The 17,430-nt window shown below is 35.7% G+C and overlaps 1 protein-coding gene across 2 annotated transcripts in view; it reads right to left on the bottom strand.

Annotated features, from left to right (window-relative positions):
* The window catches only part of NLK (nemo like kinase), a 146,394-nt gene that overhangs the window by 59,095 nt on the left and 69,869 nt on the right, over positions 1 to 17,430 (bottom strand). For both annotated transcript variants that reach the window (XR_004481974.2, XM_004267148.4), the window contains exon 2: positions 1,069 to 1,198. Coding sequence is in view for 1 of the 2 variants with exons in the window: in XM_004267148.4 (XP_004267196.1) it covers positions 1,069 to 1,198 (130 nt within the window). In the remaining variant the exon portion in view is untranslated. The remainder of the gene's footprint in view (positions 1 to 1,068; positions 1,199 to 17,430) is intronic.

Here is a 17,430-nt window from a genome sequence, read left to right as displayed (position 1 = left end):
CTGGGGTGGCACTCACTCAGGCAAATTCAAGAAATAACAAAGCAAGCACTAGACATCATTCTAAAATCACTTCCAAAATTTCAGGAAACAGTCATAAAATAGCAACTGGAATGATGTTTTCAAAGTTATTGAAACAAACAAACACATTGCTAGGCAGTCCCAACTGAATGAAAGACAAGCAGTTACTTTCTAAAAAAGTTTAAGGAAAATGGATTTCAAGAGGGGTAATCAATAAAGTGAAATGTGTCAAACCAAGGAGCTTCAAGTGAACGTATTGTAAGTTTGATATTCCTAGTTTTACCAAATAGTTCAAACTTTTACAAATTTATCTCTTAAAGTGTGACCTACACTTCGGCCAAAGTTCTTCAGGTTCCTGTGCAAACAAGCAGTCAGACTCACAAGAAATTACTGGTTTCCTGATTTTTATTTCAGCAATTAAAATAGCACTGGTTGAGTACCAAATGCAGAATGTGAGGCAGTTTTTCTTTTCATATGAAACTGAAAACTAAGAGTCCAATGCTAACATCCCCCAGGTAAATTTTACACATACCAAACTTTTAATTCAGGATTAGTTGAGAAGAAGCTCTCTCAAACCACTGTGATTCTGTTTCCCCACGAATCCTGACATCTCTAAACACAGCCATAAATAAGATAAACTATGTTATCTTTAAAAGCTGTATTGTTTTTAAGAGGAGAAACTTTTTTCTCACATCTTTAATCTCTGGTTTAAAATATTAAAAGATATAAACAAAGCATTTAAAATCAGGGGCCAATTACTTCTATTTAAATCACTCAGACTACGTATTATACTCTATTTTTATGTTGTACATTAGTATTGTTCCCAAGCTAAATATTAACATTTGCTTTAAATCAATTAATATTTATCTGTCAATCAATAAATCCTAGAATTCACTTAAACTTGCTCATTCACAAAAAAGGTCTAATTTGTCTCAGGTTTCCAAATCCCTTAATATGGTACATGTACCCTTTTTAACTCTCTTTTGCTCTTTACTAATATAATCAAACATACTTAGGAAATAGTTTATCCCAAACACTGATTTCACTTACATTATCATGTTTAAAAAAACACAACATCTTCAATTCCCGGAAGACCCTTTTGCAAGAGACCAGATTCTGGAAGACGTTGGGCATCTTTTTGAGTGCTACTCTCTTTCCATCTCTTGGATCTGTTACTGACCTAAAGACACAATATTTAGGGGGAGAGGAAAAAAAGACAGAGAAATCAATCCCAAACTTTGTTCTTCAATGTTTCAGAGCATGACAAATACCTTTATGTTAAAACACTCAATATTAAATCCACTTAATAATGCTTCAGGTATCAGTGAGAAAATTTTAAAAAGTATAATCAAAGAGAATGTTTAGCCCACCCAACTCATTTGCCATGCTTTTTTCTTTTTTTAAAATCCCTGTCTAAATTTCTATCAACAACCTTCCTGAGAGGTCACTTAGCAATACATCAGAGGTAGGAGGGCTACTAGTGGTAAAGCCATTTTAAAGACGGGAGAAAAGGTATTGAACATTAACACGACTGAAGTCAAATTAGTTTTATGCTTTATTTTCAGAACCAAATTCAAGATGGAAGAAGTGTTCATTCAGATGTGGTCACTTTTAGTTGAATGTAGAGAATACAGTTTGAGTATTTTGGTTTCTTATATAAATGAAACATCTTTTAGTAGTACGGGTTTCAGGACACAACAGTGTCCCCTCATGAGTCTGAGTGGCAGCTTAGGGGCTGTAGCTTCTAGGTTATGGTAACTTCTTCCCTTTTGTTTCTCAGTTCTTGGTATGATGGCTGCCCCTTGTGGTTACTCTCTTTAATAGCTCAGTGTCCACCTTTTCTCTCTTTTAGCCTTCTAACACCTATGTTGCCAACTCCTTGTATTATATTTCCCTGTGTTTGAAATACTAATGTGTTTCCATTTTTCTGATTGGACCCAATCGATACATATTAAATCAAAGAGTTTTGCTAAACATGGCCAATTGGCCATCTGGCTAATCGAGTTTCCATGAATTAACCTAAAGCTTTTTTCCTTCGACCCATCATTGATGACTGGTTGTCTTTGTAGAATTTATTCCTGTCAGATTTATTTTGCTAGATTCCTATCATGCTCGGCTACCATTATCTTTCATTTTCTGTTTCAGCCATTCAATGCTTTGGCTATTCCTCCCAGATTTGTATCATTTTGAAATCTGGTCGGTATGTCATCAATGCCTTTATCCAAGTTGTTAATTAAAGTTTAGAACAGGACTGAGGACAGAGCTCTGCAACAGATACAACACTAGAAGCCATCTATGAGGCCGGCATCCAATCATTAATCTGTGTATGGTTAGTCAATTAATTATTTATTTAATTAACTACAATCACTCAGTTTATTTCTTCATCTTGTCCGCAAGGAAATAAGACACTCATCAAATTGCCTTCCTGAAAATAAAGCATTCCTATTTTTTACCTAAAAATCATACCAAACTTCTTTATGAATATCATCACTTCTTTATAAATTTATCTTAGTGATTGCTACTTCCTAAGTTCTTGTAAAACTCTTAAACAATGCATTCTAGTATTTTTAAAACAGCATGAGGACTTCACTTTCTCCCACTGATTGAAAATTTGCTAAAACAATTAAGTATTATCATTTTCAAGTCTTCAATAGCTTGAAATGTAATTCAACTAGGCTAAGAGACCTAACATTTTTGACTGTTGTTTAAAAAACACCAACCAAAATCCACAACATTGCTTAGAATCCACATAATCTAGGAAAGTAAAATAGGAAGGAAACCAAATATAATATTATATTGACTATTAAAATTTTTTTTCTGTTTAAATACACCACTTCTGTAGCTAGATACTGGAAGATAAAAGTCAATGAAACAGCAAGGAAGGGAAATTCTGGATCATACACTGCACAGCAGTCATTGCCTCTAGAGTCTTCTTTAATCTAGAACAGTTAATTAGCATTTCTTTATCTTTTATGACATTGCCATTTTGGAAGAGTACAGGCCAGTTAGTTTGTAGACTGTTCCTCAGTTTGGGTCTATCTGGCATTTTCTTGAGATTAGATTCAGGTTCTGTATTTTTCACAGGAATAACACAGATGTCTTCTTAGCGCACCACGTTAGGAGGCCCATGAAGTCGATTTTTCCCATTACTGGTGATAACTTTGATCATTGGATGAGGTGTCTGTCAGGTTTCTCCACTGCAAAGTTACTATTTTTTCCCTTTGTAACTATGTAAATAGGCTATTCCTCATCAAACTCTGACCCACTACCTTTAGCACCCATGGATGATTTTTTTGCCTGAATCAATGATTATTACTATGATGTTGCCAAATGGTACTTTAATAATTTTTAATATGTCTAACAGCTAGCCTGCACAATATTAATTTTTAAAAATGAGTAAATTGATTTAACACAATACCCTTTCCAAAGACCTCATGCAGCAATACTTCGCAACTTCTGACTTCTTACTGGTCTTGACCCTACTGTGGTGAGGAAAGCTGCTTTAGGATAAATCCACTCCTGGCTCAAATCTGTGCCTTGTAATGTTTTAAGGTAAAATTCACAAAGCAGCATTTTATTTTATTATTCATGCAAAAGCCAGTCATGCCTGTGGCTGGTAACAATATAATCTCATGAATGTGAATGGCAGTGCGGTAATTTCACGCCATGTTGAGTTTGTTCTCTCTTAACTTGAAGTAGCAGATGCTTTAGTTCAGCACAAACAGTATCACAGAACACAGATAAGTGTGGAAGCCTGTTACACAGGAATTCTTTTATTTTCTTTGTTACTGAAAGGCTTGCTGTGCTTAGTTTCTCTGCTGCTGCAATACCCTGGTTATTTCAACTGCACTTGTTAATGAAGCTCCAGCTGTAGAGATAATGAACAACATTTAGGGCAACTTTCCTCATTTCAGAAAATGGAGCCATCCTTCGACCTACAATTCACTTATGACCAAGTTACTTTCTCTAAACTACTGTTCGCTCTAAATGAAAACAGTGCATCTGTTATTTCATCTGATTACCTTCATAATCATTCAAGTTATATTAATAGGCACTTACTTCCTCAGTTTTAAATTAACATTTGATTCTGTAAACATTACATTAAAAATAATGTTTTAGAAAGAGAAAAACAAAAACAAAAAAATAAAGTTTTAAGGGTTGTGAGAATCTTTTCTTACATCTGCTCCGGGTACATCAATCCTTCTCTGCACTTAGAATTTAAGTTCTACTGCTTTTTAAACAGCCAAAAGAATCCACGAGCCATTCTTCAGAGAGATACAGAGTCAGTCAAAAGAGTACAATACCAAAACAGGAAGCTTTTTAGATATGGTTGTGGTCGTTTTGTTGTAGAGTTTTCTTAATCCCAGGAAACTGTGACCACTGCCACAAATCTGCTTATATTACTGACAAGCAGAAGAGGTGAAACGAAAACAAGAGTAAAACTTATCATTGGGGATACTTTCCCAGGCACTAGAATGTTACATTATAATATCTTTTAATTAGTATAACTAATCAGCAAGAGTCCCCAAGAAATTAAATGCTCCTCACTCATTTTATGTGAAGAATCTTTCCCCCATGTATTTTAGCAGTTTTAAATTTCATGGTGCTAATACAGGTTTTTAACTATCCAAAGCAAAAAAAAAAAAAAAAAAAAAAGAGAGAGAATGCTTCAACTTGGATTAAGAAAATCAGGTTCTTCTAATTCTAGTCACATTAACTTGTAATCAGCAATTCTCTATTTTTTACTATACATACTACAATTACTATCAACTGTACCAATACAGTACACATCTCAGTAACAGAACTTCCTAGCTAGGCTCTAAATATTTAATTATTGCCTTCACATTCATTTCAAGATTCACTTCCTTAAAAGTTATTTTTACTTGTATTTAGATTAAGTTTCCTTGAGAAAACAATAGCAAACTATGAGACAAAAATAAGTCTAGAAAATGTTTATTTGTCCTTAGTATATATTATATGTTCATGGACACTACAGGTTAAATATGGAATTTATTTGTATGACTCTCTGGTTTTTATAACCAGAACTTCAAAAAGCTCTATCTAGCTTGTGTGCACTCTGACATAATATACAGAGTTGCAAACTATTTAGAAGCACAAACCTTCTAGGTTTCCCTGCCCCCACCCAAATACACATAGAAAAGGATTCTCATCTTTCATATTTAGATAATTTGTTCCATCAGCTGGGGTTTTCTGATGTTTGGTTTTTCTTTTTAAATGTTTATCCAAATTTGGTATTTGCTGAGTTAGCTCTATATATAAGAAAGCAATCCTTTTCCTTTAAGATACTTATAAATGATCCCCAAATTTGTTAATCTGATTATTACGAGGAAAAAAAGGTCTTACACAGTAGCCAAACCAAAGCAGTGAAATAGTTCTTTCTTTCTCTCCTATCCTAACACTACTGATCAGAAGCAAAACATCTACATTTAACTGGGAGAGTTAATAGGAACTTATCCTTTAACTCTGTGTCTAAGTAAGTATAAACAGCAATGATCCCAGCAGATGAGACACAGCACTGAGCCATGCTGATCTGTAGTGAGAGACCCAGGAAGGGAAGGAGGAAGAATAAGGAACAGGCAAGCCATCCAATATCAAGCTGTCACATTTATTTTCAAATACTTGTTATTGTAAGAGCTAACTTTTAAGACTGCCTCAACTCCCCAAACCAATAACCACTGAATAAGTTAAAACATAGGTGAAAAATTATTTAATGCTAATTACTGTTGTCTTGGGAATATTTTATGGTTCTTTAGAGCATGAATTAATTAGTTCCATCCTTACTGTAGATGCTGGGAAGACAGAGAGACTCTTCCTCCTCAGTCACTGTCAAATATCTCTGTGAGAGGGCTTCCCTGGTGGCGCAGTGGTTGAGAGTCCGCCTGCCGATGCAGGGGACACAGGTTCGTACCCCGGTCCGGGAAGATCCCACATGCCGCGGAGCGGCTGGGCCCGTGAGCCATGGCCGCTGAGCCTGCGCGTCCGGAGCCTGTGCTCCGCAACGTGAGAGGCCACAACAGTGAGAGGCCCGCGTACCGCAAAAAAAAAAAAAAATCTCTGTGAGAGTCTGACCGGCCTGCACAAAAGTTGCCACACCGCCTTTTCAAGGGGGATTTTCTCATGTTAGAGGGTGAACATGACATAGCCTAGTCTGCCAAGTCTAGGAAGTTTTCATGGCACACTACCCACAGTCTTCTAGAAATAGACCTGTGAACATTGTATGGGGAGGAAAACCAGCTGCAATGAAGGAAAGGTTTCTGTACAAAACCACAAAGGAAAATAATTCACAACTGCAACTCCTTCTTGCATTTTAACAACTTTGGGCAACAGGAGGTTACAAAGGGTAACCAAAACTAAAACTATGTCACACAATAATATGCTTGCTTTCAATCCCATTGATGAATTCCTGAAAGATATGTATTCAGTAACAGGAACACTGAGGAATATAAAGATTTTTAAAAAAATTTAAAGATGGCAGTTTTTGTTGTACATTAGTTTCATAAATGTGGAAGACATCAAATGAAAGAAAAGGACAGTTTTACTCACATAGTAGGTTTATAAGATTATGGCTTTACCAATGTCAAAAATTGTAATGAATTTAGAAACAGAAACTTCACATCATCAGAAAAAGTTTTTAAATTATTATTATTTTTTAAGATTATTTATTTATATTTTATTTTTGGCTGCGTCAGGTCTCAGTTGTGGCATGCGGGATGTTTGTTGAGCCACGTGGGATCTTTCGTTGAGGCAGGTGGGCTTCTCTCTAGTTGTGGCGTGTGTGTTTTTTTCTCTTCTCTAGTTGTGGCACACAGGCTCCAGGGCATGTGGGCTCTATAGTTGTGGTGTGCGGGTTCCAGAGCGCGTGGGCTCTGTAGTTTGGGGCATGCAGGCTCTCTAGTTGAGGTGCGTGAGCTCAGTGTTTGTGGCACACAGGCCTAATTGCCCCGCGGCATGTGGGATCCTAGTTCCCCAACCAGGGATCTAATCTGCGTCCCCTGCATTGTAAGGCGGATTCTTTACCACTGGACCACCAGGGAAGTCCCAAAAGTTTTGTTTTTAATTGCCATAGAGAATGCTTTATCATTTGATAGTTTAGTGGTTAAGCTAATATTTTAATAATTAACATAAAATGTAAGTCTCAATATGCTATAAGTTAAAAGTAAACTGTCTGAACACACCAACAGTAAACTGCCATTTTTGAAATAAAAGGGAAAATTTGAATATGGTTTAAAATTATGATTATAAATTAAATTTCCATATTTTCTAGAGATGTATATACTAAGTATACATAGGTGAAATGATATGAGATCTAAGATTTATTTTAAAATACTACAGTAATAAATATTGTTGAAACAAAGCAAATATTGAAATTATTGAATTTGAGTAGTAGGTTAATGGGGTCTAATTATTCAAAACTAAAGAAAATGTATATTTGCAAAATTACAAAATAAAAAATGAAATGAAAAAAATTTAAATGTTTTTCATAATAATGTTAAAAATATCCAATATTGGGATTAAAACTAAGAAAAGCTAAGCAAGACTTTTACACAAAAGGACTAAAAAAATCACTGAGAGAAATTAAAGACATAAATAAATGGAGAAACATACCATATTCATGAATTAGAAAACTACTCAATATTGCAAAAATTTCAATTCTCCCCAAATTGACTTATAGACTCAGTGAAATTCAAAACATGAAATGGTTTTCTTTTTGTGAAACTACACAAATTAGTCTTAAAGTTTTTATGTAAATGCAAATATGCCAAGGACAGCTAAGACACTCTTGAAGAAGAATAAGGTGGGAAAAGTTGCTCTACCAGATAAGAAAACTTATTATAAAGCCACAGTAATTTAGCTAATATAAGAGACCAATGAAATAGAAATATGGCTCAGAAACAGATTCTCCCATATTTAGACACTTGGCTTATCATAAAGGTGGCTCTGCAGACAGGAAGGTTGTGCCTTAAGCTAGCGTTTCCCATTTCAAGCCCATCCGTCTAAACACTGCTCTATAATACTGGGGCTAAGACTCTGCAAACCATGTTTTGGTTTTTCCAGCTAGCTTCAGGTTAGACTCTGCTAATAGAGGGCTTTAGAGGAGACTGCAAGGCTGGAGGAGCAAAAAGGAACAGAGGGCTCTTATCCAGATACATACGTAATTCCTACAAATCAATTTTTTAAAAGGGCCTGAATAGGCATTTCACAAGGATTAATTCAAATGGCCAATAAACATATGAAAAGGAGCTTAACCTCATTAGTCATTTGGGAAATGAAAATTAAAACCAAATGAGAAAGTACGATATAACCACCAAAATGACTAATGTTTAAAAGTCCGACAATACCAAATGTTTGGTGAAGATGTGGTGCAATGTCAATTCTAATACACTGCTAGTAGAAGTGTAAATTGTACAATCACTTTGGGAAACAGGTTGGTTTTATATACTAAAATGAAAATAAATATACACTGGAACCCAGCAATTTGACTCTCAGGTATATACCCAAAAGGAATTTGTGTACCTATACACTAAGACACAAACAAGTGTGTGTGTCCATGGCAGCCATATCTTTAATACCCTTAAAACTGGAAACAACTCAAATATCCATGAACAGCAAAATGGATAAACAAATTGTTGTATTTTCACATAATGGAATACTCTATAGCATTAAAATGAACTACTGCTACATGCAACAACATAGATAAATCTCACAAACATAATTTTGAGCCAAAGAAAACAGTCACAAATGAATAATAAGATTTCTATATAAAAAATATAAGCAAAGTTAAACTCTAATGTTTAGGGATGCACACTTAGTAGACAGAAACTATTAAGAAAGGAAGTGGTTATCATAAAAGTAAGGACAATGGTTATCTTGGGGGGGTACTTAATGAATGGGGCAGAGAAGAGAAGACTTCTGGGTGCTACCAATGTCTTATTTCTCATATGGATGATGGCTAGAGGTGTGTACTTTGTGATAAATCACAGAGCTGTATGTTTTATTTCGTATTGTTTCTCTCTGTGTGTTATTATATAACTAGAAAGGTAAAGGCTAACTTCCCAGTTAAATTTGAGCATAAAAAAGCATTTTAGATTGAGATCTATATAATGAGTAATTTTTAAAGAGGGTGATTCTTTCCTTTTTTCTTTTTTTTTTGCATATAGATACACATCTACACCAGTCCAATGGATTCTATCATACCTTTCCTTGTGCCACTGGTTCATTCTGTAGAGAGGAGTATACATAATATCTTCCTTATGTTTTGATAGAATTCCAAAAGAATTCGCTTGCTTAAAAAAAAAACAAACGTTTTCTTCATCATTACACAAGAATATGCTATTAAGGAGCATTCCACAGGACAGTGCTGTCAGCAGAATTATAGCAGAACTACAGTCCCACCCCTAATCTAATCACAATCTCCTAACTTCTATTGTGAAGCAAAACGCTGAAGCAGCTACAATATATAGATGTCCTTCAGGTTTTTAATTAGTTAGCCTTTTAAAAATAACCAAACCCCAAAATATTGCAAATACAAAACAGGAGGCAAGACTTCCAGCTGTGGCAAACTGAATAAATCAGCAAATCCTCTCCCAACAAAACTACTATAAAACTGGACAAATGTGTCAGAAACAACCATTACAGGACTCCAGAAAACAACTAAAGTCAAATGACAAGTTTAAAAGTGTTTATATATGAAAAATATAGAACTCTGGGTAAGAACAGTGGAAGTCAGTGGTGTTACTGCTTTGGGTTGCTCCTTATTCACCCCCACCCCAAGCACAGTCCATGCAGTACCTGGTAAGTGCTGGCCACGGAAACCAGTAGCTTCACTGCCTGAGTCTGCTGAAGTGATTTGAAATGGAAGGCAAAAAACCCATACCCAGTGGCATTGAGAGTAAAACCATTTAAACCCAACTAGAAAAGAAGAGATAAAGCCTACAGCTCTGCTAGCCTGAGGCTGTGGTCCCAGTTGGGAAGAGGTGCAGACTAACAGAAATCCAGAAATTTAATGAGGAGATTCTGGAAATGAGAGCCACAGGGGGGCCTGGTAAACTCTCTATGCATTCCTGGCTAACTGGGGGCTGCGTATATGCTCAGAGTTGACTGGAGAGGTCCTAAGCTCTCCACCTATCAAGAGCTGACTAGGAGGCTTCCTACATATGAAGGGAAGAAATGAGAAGCTTAGCAGAAAGTAAAAGCTGAGGCATGCCTGAAAGCTAGATGAGCTCCCTAATACACTCACAGAAGGCTCAGCAAAGGGTAGAAGCCTTACTGGCTCAAGATGTTTGAGCACAACCTTTAACTAATCACTGGCTGAGCACTAAGCTATGGGACTCCAAGAAGGCCAAGGTAAAGATGAAAACAAAAACGACTGAGCAAAAACTTGAATGGCTGCAATCCACAGGGGAGAAAGATCCCGCATACTAAGTCAAGTTACTTAAATATAAGCAAACATACATAACAACAGCAATAATGACAACCTTCAGACATGGGAGGAGGACTGGGGAGGAATCAGACCCAGGGTTGTTACAATATATTACCAAATATGTCCAGTTTTAACAACAACAACAACAACAAAAATTACAAGACGTTAAAAGAAAAAAAAAGGAAAACGTGACCCATACTCAGGGGGAAAAGCAGTCAACAGAAACTGTTTCTTAGTGGGCCCAGATGCTGTATTCAGAAAAACTTCAAAAGCAGCTATTATAAATATGTTCAAAGAATTAAAGAAAAATATGGCGACAATGACAAAACAATAGAAAATCTCAATACAGAAATAGAAACTACAAAGAAGGAAACAAACTCTAAAGTTGAAAAATACAATATTAGAAATGAAAAATTCACTAGATTGGCCCAAAGCAGATTTTGGATAGCAGAAGAAAAAAAAAAATCAGTGAACACAAAAGAGCCATAGAAATTATACAATCTCAAGAACAGAGAGGAAAAATTTGAAGAAAAATGAACAGAGCTTCAGAGACCTATGCAACAACACTGAATGTACCAACATACATCTAATGGGAGTACCATGAAAAAAGGAGAGAGATAAAGGAGCAGAAAAAAAGATATTTGAAGAAATAACAGTTTAAAACTTTCAAAATCTGATGAAGAACAATATACAAAACTCAAAAACTCCCAATTAGGATAGACACAAGAATTCTGCACCTAGACACTTCACAGTCAACCACAGATCAAGTTAAAGACAAAAATAATAATTGAAATATGTAGAAAACCAAGACAATTAATGACTGACTTTTCATCAGATATAACGAAGACTAGAGGGAAGTGGAACCCCATAATTGCAGTGGTGGTAGTGGGGCAGGCAAAAATCCTATATTCAGTTAAAAAAGACCCTGTCCTTCAAAAATAGAGGCAAAGTGAAAACAATCCAAGATAAGTAATGACTAAGAGAATTTGTTGCCAGCAGGTTTGCCTTACAGGAAAAAAAAGAATCCCTTTGGTCTGAAAGGAAATGACCCCAGAAGGTAACTCAAATCCACAGGAAGAAATGAGAAACAAGAAATGGCAAATACGTGGATAAATAGCACAATACATTGTTGGTTTTAACATATATAGATGTAATATATATGACAATAACAGCACAATAGGGGGAGGGAACTGAGCTATATTGGAGCAAAGTTGTTGCATTCTACCAGAATTAAAATACTATTAATCTGATATAGATTGTTCAGAAATTAAGATGTACACTGCAATCCCTAGAACAGCAAATAATAAAATAACTAAAAAACCAAAGGAGGATTAAAAAAAAAATCAAGAGATGAATTAAAATGGTCAAATGAAAAATAGTTGACACAAAACAAGAAATACAATTTTGAAATATGGATTTAACATAAAAGATAAAAAGGAAGGCCACAGCAACTAAAGAAACGAGATATATAGAAAACAAATACTGTAGCAAAATTGCAAATGTAAATTCAATCAATCAATAATTACACTAAATGTGAATGGATTAACTACTTCAATAAAAAGCAGAGATTGACAATTTTTTAAGCTTTTTTTAAAAAATAAATTTATTTATTTATTTTTTATTTATTTTTGGCTGCGTTGGGTCTTCGTTGCTGCACGTGGGCTTTCTCTAGCTGCAGCGAGCATGGGCTACTCTTTGTTGCAGTGCATGGGCTTCTTATTGCGGTGGCTCCTCTTGTTGCAGAGCACGGGCTCTAGGCACATGGGTCTCAGTAGTTGTGGCATGCAGGCTCAGCAGCTGTGGCTCGCGGGCTCTAGAGCGCAGGCTCAGTAGTTGTGGTGCATGGGCTTAGTTGCTCCACAGCATGTGGGATCTTCCCGGACCAGGGATCAAAGCTGTGTCCCCTGCATTGGCAGGCAGATTCTTAACCACTGTGCCACCCGGGAAGTCCCAAGATTGACAATTTTTAAAAAGCAAGATTCAACCATATGCTGTCTACAAAAGACACACTTTAGATTTAACAATAAAAATGGGTTGGAAGTTAAAAGAGGTAAAAAGACATACCATAAAAATGGTGACCACAAGAGAGCTGCAGAAGCTATGTTAATACAAAACAGAACAGATTTTAAGACAAATATTACTAGAGACAAGGAGGAACATTTCATAAAGATAAAAGTGTAAACACATATATGATAATTATAAATGGTCTACATAGTTAAAAATAGACTCTCAAAATTCACGAAGCAAAACTTGACAGAAGAGAAGAAACAGACAATTCAATAATTATATTTGGAAGTTTTAATACCCCACTCTCAAAGATAAAACAACTAAACAGAAATTAAGCAAGGACAGAAAAGAGTTAAAAAAATACCATCGACTAACTTTACCTAAGTGATATTTACAGAACGCTCTACCCAACAAGAACAGAATACGCATTTTTCTCCAAGCACACACAGAATGTTCTTTAGGAAAGCCCAAATGCTAAGTCAAAAAACAAGTCTCAATAAACTAAGAAGGACTGAAACCAAAATATGTTTTTCAGACCACAGTAGAATTAAATTACAGATGTTAGAAAGAAATTTTAGAAATCCCAATATTAGAATATGAAACAAAACAAAGAAGAAATCACAAAGAAATTAGAAAATACCTGAATTGAATAAAAATTAAAACACAATATATCAAAATTTACTGGATACAGTTAAAGCACTGCTTAGAGGGAAAATGTATACCTTTAATCAGTTATATAGAAAATAAAGCCCTCAAATCAGTGAGATAAAAGCTTTTATCTACAGAAAACTAGAAAAAGAGCGTATTAAACCCAAAGCAAGCAAGAGGAAATAACAAAATCACAATGGAAACAATAAAGAAAAAAGCACATCAAGAAAATCAATGAAATAAAAAGTTCGTTCTTTGACAAGGTCAAAGATAAACCTTTAGCTAAACTGATCAAGAAAAAACAAAGATACAAATGGACAAAATCAGGAATGTAAAAGGGGACATCACTACTAACCCTACACAAATTATTAATTAAAAATATTCCCTCAATGAATAGCCCATGTCCAGATGGCATCATTGGTCAATTATATCAAACATTTAATGAATAAACAGTACCACTCTTTCACAAATTCTTCCAGAAACTGAGAAGGGACCACTTCCCAACTCATTCTATGAGGCCAAAGTCAGACAATGACAAAAGGACTGAATTCCTTTATCACAAGAGATAAAAACTATAACTTAATATCCTTCAAAAATATTAATGAAAACATCCATGAGTAGGAAATCCAATCTAGCAACATAAAATCCAACCCCCATTTATGATAAAAACATTCAACAAACTAGAAACAGAAAACTGCTTCAACCTGATAAAGGGCATAAGAAAAACAGAGCTAATATCTTACTTCACAATGAAAGACTGAATGCTTCCCCTTAAGGTCAAGGAACAAGGCAAAGATGTCTGCTCCAGCCATGTCTATTTAAATTTTATTGGAGGGTCTCATCAGTGGAAAAAGCGCCCCCCCAAAAAAAATTTTTTTTAAAACCATCCAAATTGGAAAGGAAGAACTAAAACTGATTTTATTTGCAGATGACATGATCCTCTATGTAGAAAACCCTAAGGAATACACAAAAACAGTACTTAAACTAATAAACAGGTTTATCAAGGTTGCAGGATACAAGATTATTATACAAAAACCCATTTTTTCTACATGCCAGCAATGAACAATCTGAAAATGAAATTAAGAAAACAATTCCATTCACAACAGAATCAAATCAAATCAAATACTCAGGGAACAAGTTTAACAAACGAAGTTTAAGATATACAGCAAACTATGAAATATTGCTGAAATAAATTACAGAAGACTTAAACAGAGAGAACACTTCATATTCACGAATTGGAAAACTCAATGTTAAGATGGCAATCTCCCCATAGTGACCTACAGATTCAGTGCAATTCCAATCAAAACTGGAACCCTCACATATTACTGGTGGGAATGTAAAATGGTACATCCACTTTGGAAAACAGTTTGGTTGTTTCCGAAAAAGTTAAAATAAACTTATCATATGATTCAGCAAATCTACTCTTATATATTTACACAAGGGAAATGAAAATATATGTTTACACAAAGATTTCTATGTGAATATTCATAGCAGTACTATAGCTGAAAAACGAGTCAAATCTATCAACTAGTGGATGGATAAACAAACTATGGTACATCTATACAAGAGAATAAAAAGGAACAAACTACTACTTCCTTACAAGCTACCACTTACATGGCTAAACCTCAAAAACATTATGCTAAGTGAGAGAAGCCAAACACAGAAGACCATGTAATATATGATACTATTTATAAGAAATTTTTGGAAGAGACATTTAGAGAGACAGAAAGCGTTATCAGTAGTTGCTCAGGGTTGGGAATTGGAATGGGTGATTGACCACAAATGGTTAAGTTTTGCGGGTAATGAAAATGTTCTAAAATTGGGTCAGGGTGATGATTGCATAACAGTGGAAATTTACTAAAAATTACAGAATTATTACATACTCATGATGGGTGAATATTATGGTATGTAAACTATGCCTCACTAAAGCTGTTAAAACAAAAACGTCACCTCAGAATACTGACTTTACAATATTCTAGACCCTATTCTGATTTTATGCTATATAATTCCTCCCTTGATATTTATATAGTTTTTCTATTTACCCACAGAGATTTCACATTTCAAAGAATACAGAAAAATCATAACTTCTCTCTCTCCTTTTTTCTTTTAATATCAGCGTTTTGTTAATCTCTAATTCACTTGGAAATTCCTATAATGTATGCAATGAGGAATTAATTTTTGGAATTGAATGAATGAATCCATGAATCAATCTTTGGAACTGCTACTTTGTTTTATGGTTTACTTGTTTATTTTTCAACCAATACTATTTGATAATTATCACTTAATATGTCTTATAACTTCTTCATATATACATTATTGCCATATAATCAAATTCTTTGAAGCAGCTACCATCAAATTTAGCACATCAGAATAAACTGGTAGGCTTTACGAAAAGAAACACAAAACAAAACAACCCTATTTCATTACTTCCTAAGAATTTGTATTTTTAAAAGCTCCCAGCTGACTCTGACTTTACTCAGGTTCAAGAACTACTGCTTTAAACACAGTGCTTTTGTAACTTTAGGTACATAAGAATCACCCAGAATTCTTAGTCTTAAGGTGAAGATTGATTCACTAAGTCTGCAGTGGTGAATTGAGGTTCTGCATTTATAAGAAGCTTTCAGGTGATGCTGATTTTACTGGTAGCAAGGTTTTAAGATATGTATCTTACTTGGTTAAATATTAAATACATAAGGTAAACGTGGGATCTTAGTATACTTGGCCTTCCCATTAGCCAGGGTATCAGTCCTCATTTATTCTAACTTCTTTTATGCTTGCCATTAAAGTTTTATTGTTCACATATACAGAGTAAGCTCAAGTGTCATGTCTAGTGCCCTGATTTTTGTGACTGCCACTTAGGGGATGCCTCTTGACTGCCTGGCTCTGGAGGCCAGAGGATTTTGTGTCCTGGTACCATGGGACTGTAATGATTTGTGTCACCCAGAAAGAAGCTCATACCCCATCTGGTGCCTTGATTTTTGTTACTGTTGCTGGGGACACCTCTACCCCTCCTGGCTCTGGTGGCCAGCAGGGCTTATACGTGTGCTCCCAAAAGACTGTATATACTTGCATATATTTAAAAGCTGATGCCTGAGGATCTGGCTTCTAATCTGGGTGCTGAGACCCTCCCTTTTGGGACACTGACAGGTCTTAGCACATCCTCAACTACTAGGAACTATTAAAAATACAGGGTGCTTCCCTGGTGGCACAGTGGTTGAGAGTCCGCCTGATGATGCAGGGGACGCGGGTTCGTGCCCTGGTCCAGGAGGATCCCACATGCCGCGGAGCGGCTGGGCCTGTGAGCCATGGCCACTGAGCCTGCGCGTCCGGAGCCTGTGCTCCGCAATGGGAGAGGCCACAACAGTGAGAGGTCAGCGTACCACACACACACACACACACACACACACACACACACACAAATAATAATAATAAGCTGCTTGGACAATCATAAAGGTTTGAGAGACAACCAAGAGCTGAAGTAGGGTTGAATGATAAGGTTCATCTCCTACACAGGCCCGTCCTTCAAGACTGGGAGATGTGGTTGCTTCATCTACTGTATAGAAACCAACAGAGAATAAAGCAAAATGAAGACACAGAGGAATATGTCCTAAATGAAAGAACAAGATAAAACCTCACGGAAAAAAAACCTTAATGAAACAACAGAGATAAGTAATTTACCTGATAAAGAGTTCAAAGTGATGGTCCTAAAGATGCTCACTGAACTGGGGAGAAGAATGGATAGACACAGTGAGAATTTCAACAAGAAATGGAAAATATTAAGAATGTACCAAATATTTAGAAATCACAGAGCTGAGGAATACAATAACAGCACTGAAAAATACACTAGAGGGGTTCAACAACAGACTAGATGAAGCAGAATAAAGAATCAGTCAATTTCTAGAAGGCAGTGGAACTCACCCAGTTAGAACAGCAAAAAGAAAAAAGAATGAGAAAAAGTGAAGATGGCCTAAGGAACTTTTATGGGACAACATCAAATGGCCTAACATTTGCATCATAGGGCTTCCAGAAGGAGAAAACAGAGAGAAAGGGGCAGAAATATTATTTAAGGAAATAATGGCTGAAACCTTCCCCATTTGGGGAAGGAAAAAGACATTCAGATCCAGGAAGCCCGAAGAGCTGCAAATAAGAAACATCCAAAGAAACCCATACCAAGGTACATTATAATTAAAAATGCTAATTTAAAGACAAGGAGAGAATATCAAAGGCAGCAAGAGAAAAATACTTGTTACATACAAGGTAACCCCCCCTAAGGCTATGAGCAGATCTTTCAGCAGAAACTTGTAGGCCAGAAGGTT

Source organism: Orcinus orca, chromosome 19 (genome assembly GCF_937001465.1).
Source record: "Orcinus orca chromosome 19, mOrcOrc1.1, whole genome shotgun sequence".
Taxonomy (NCBI): Eukaryota; Metazoa; Chordata; class Mammalia; order Artiodactyla; family Delphinidae; genus Orcinus; species Orcinus orca.
The sequence above is the reverse complement of the archived record's forward strand: the minus strand, read 5'-3'. Positions and strand labels throughout refer to the sequence as shown.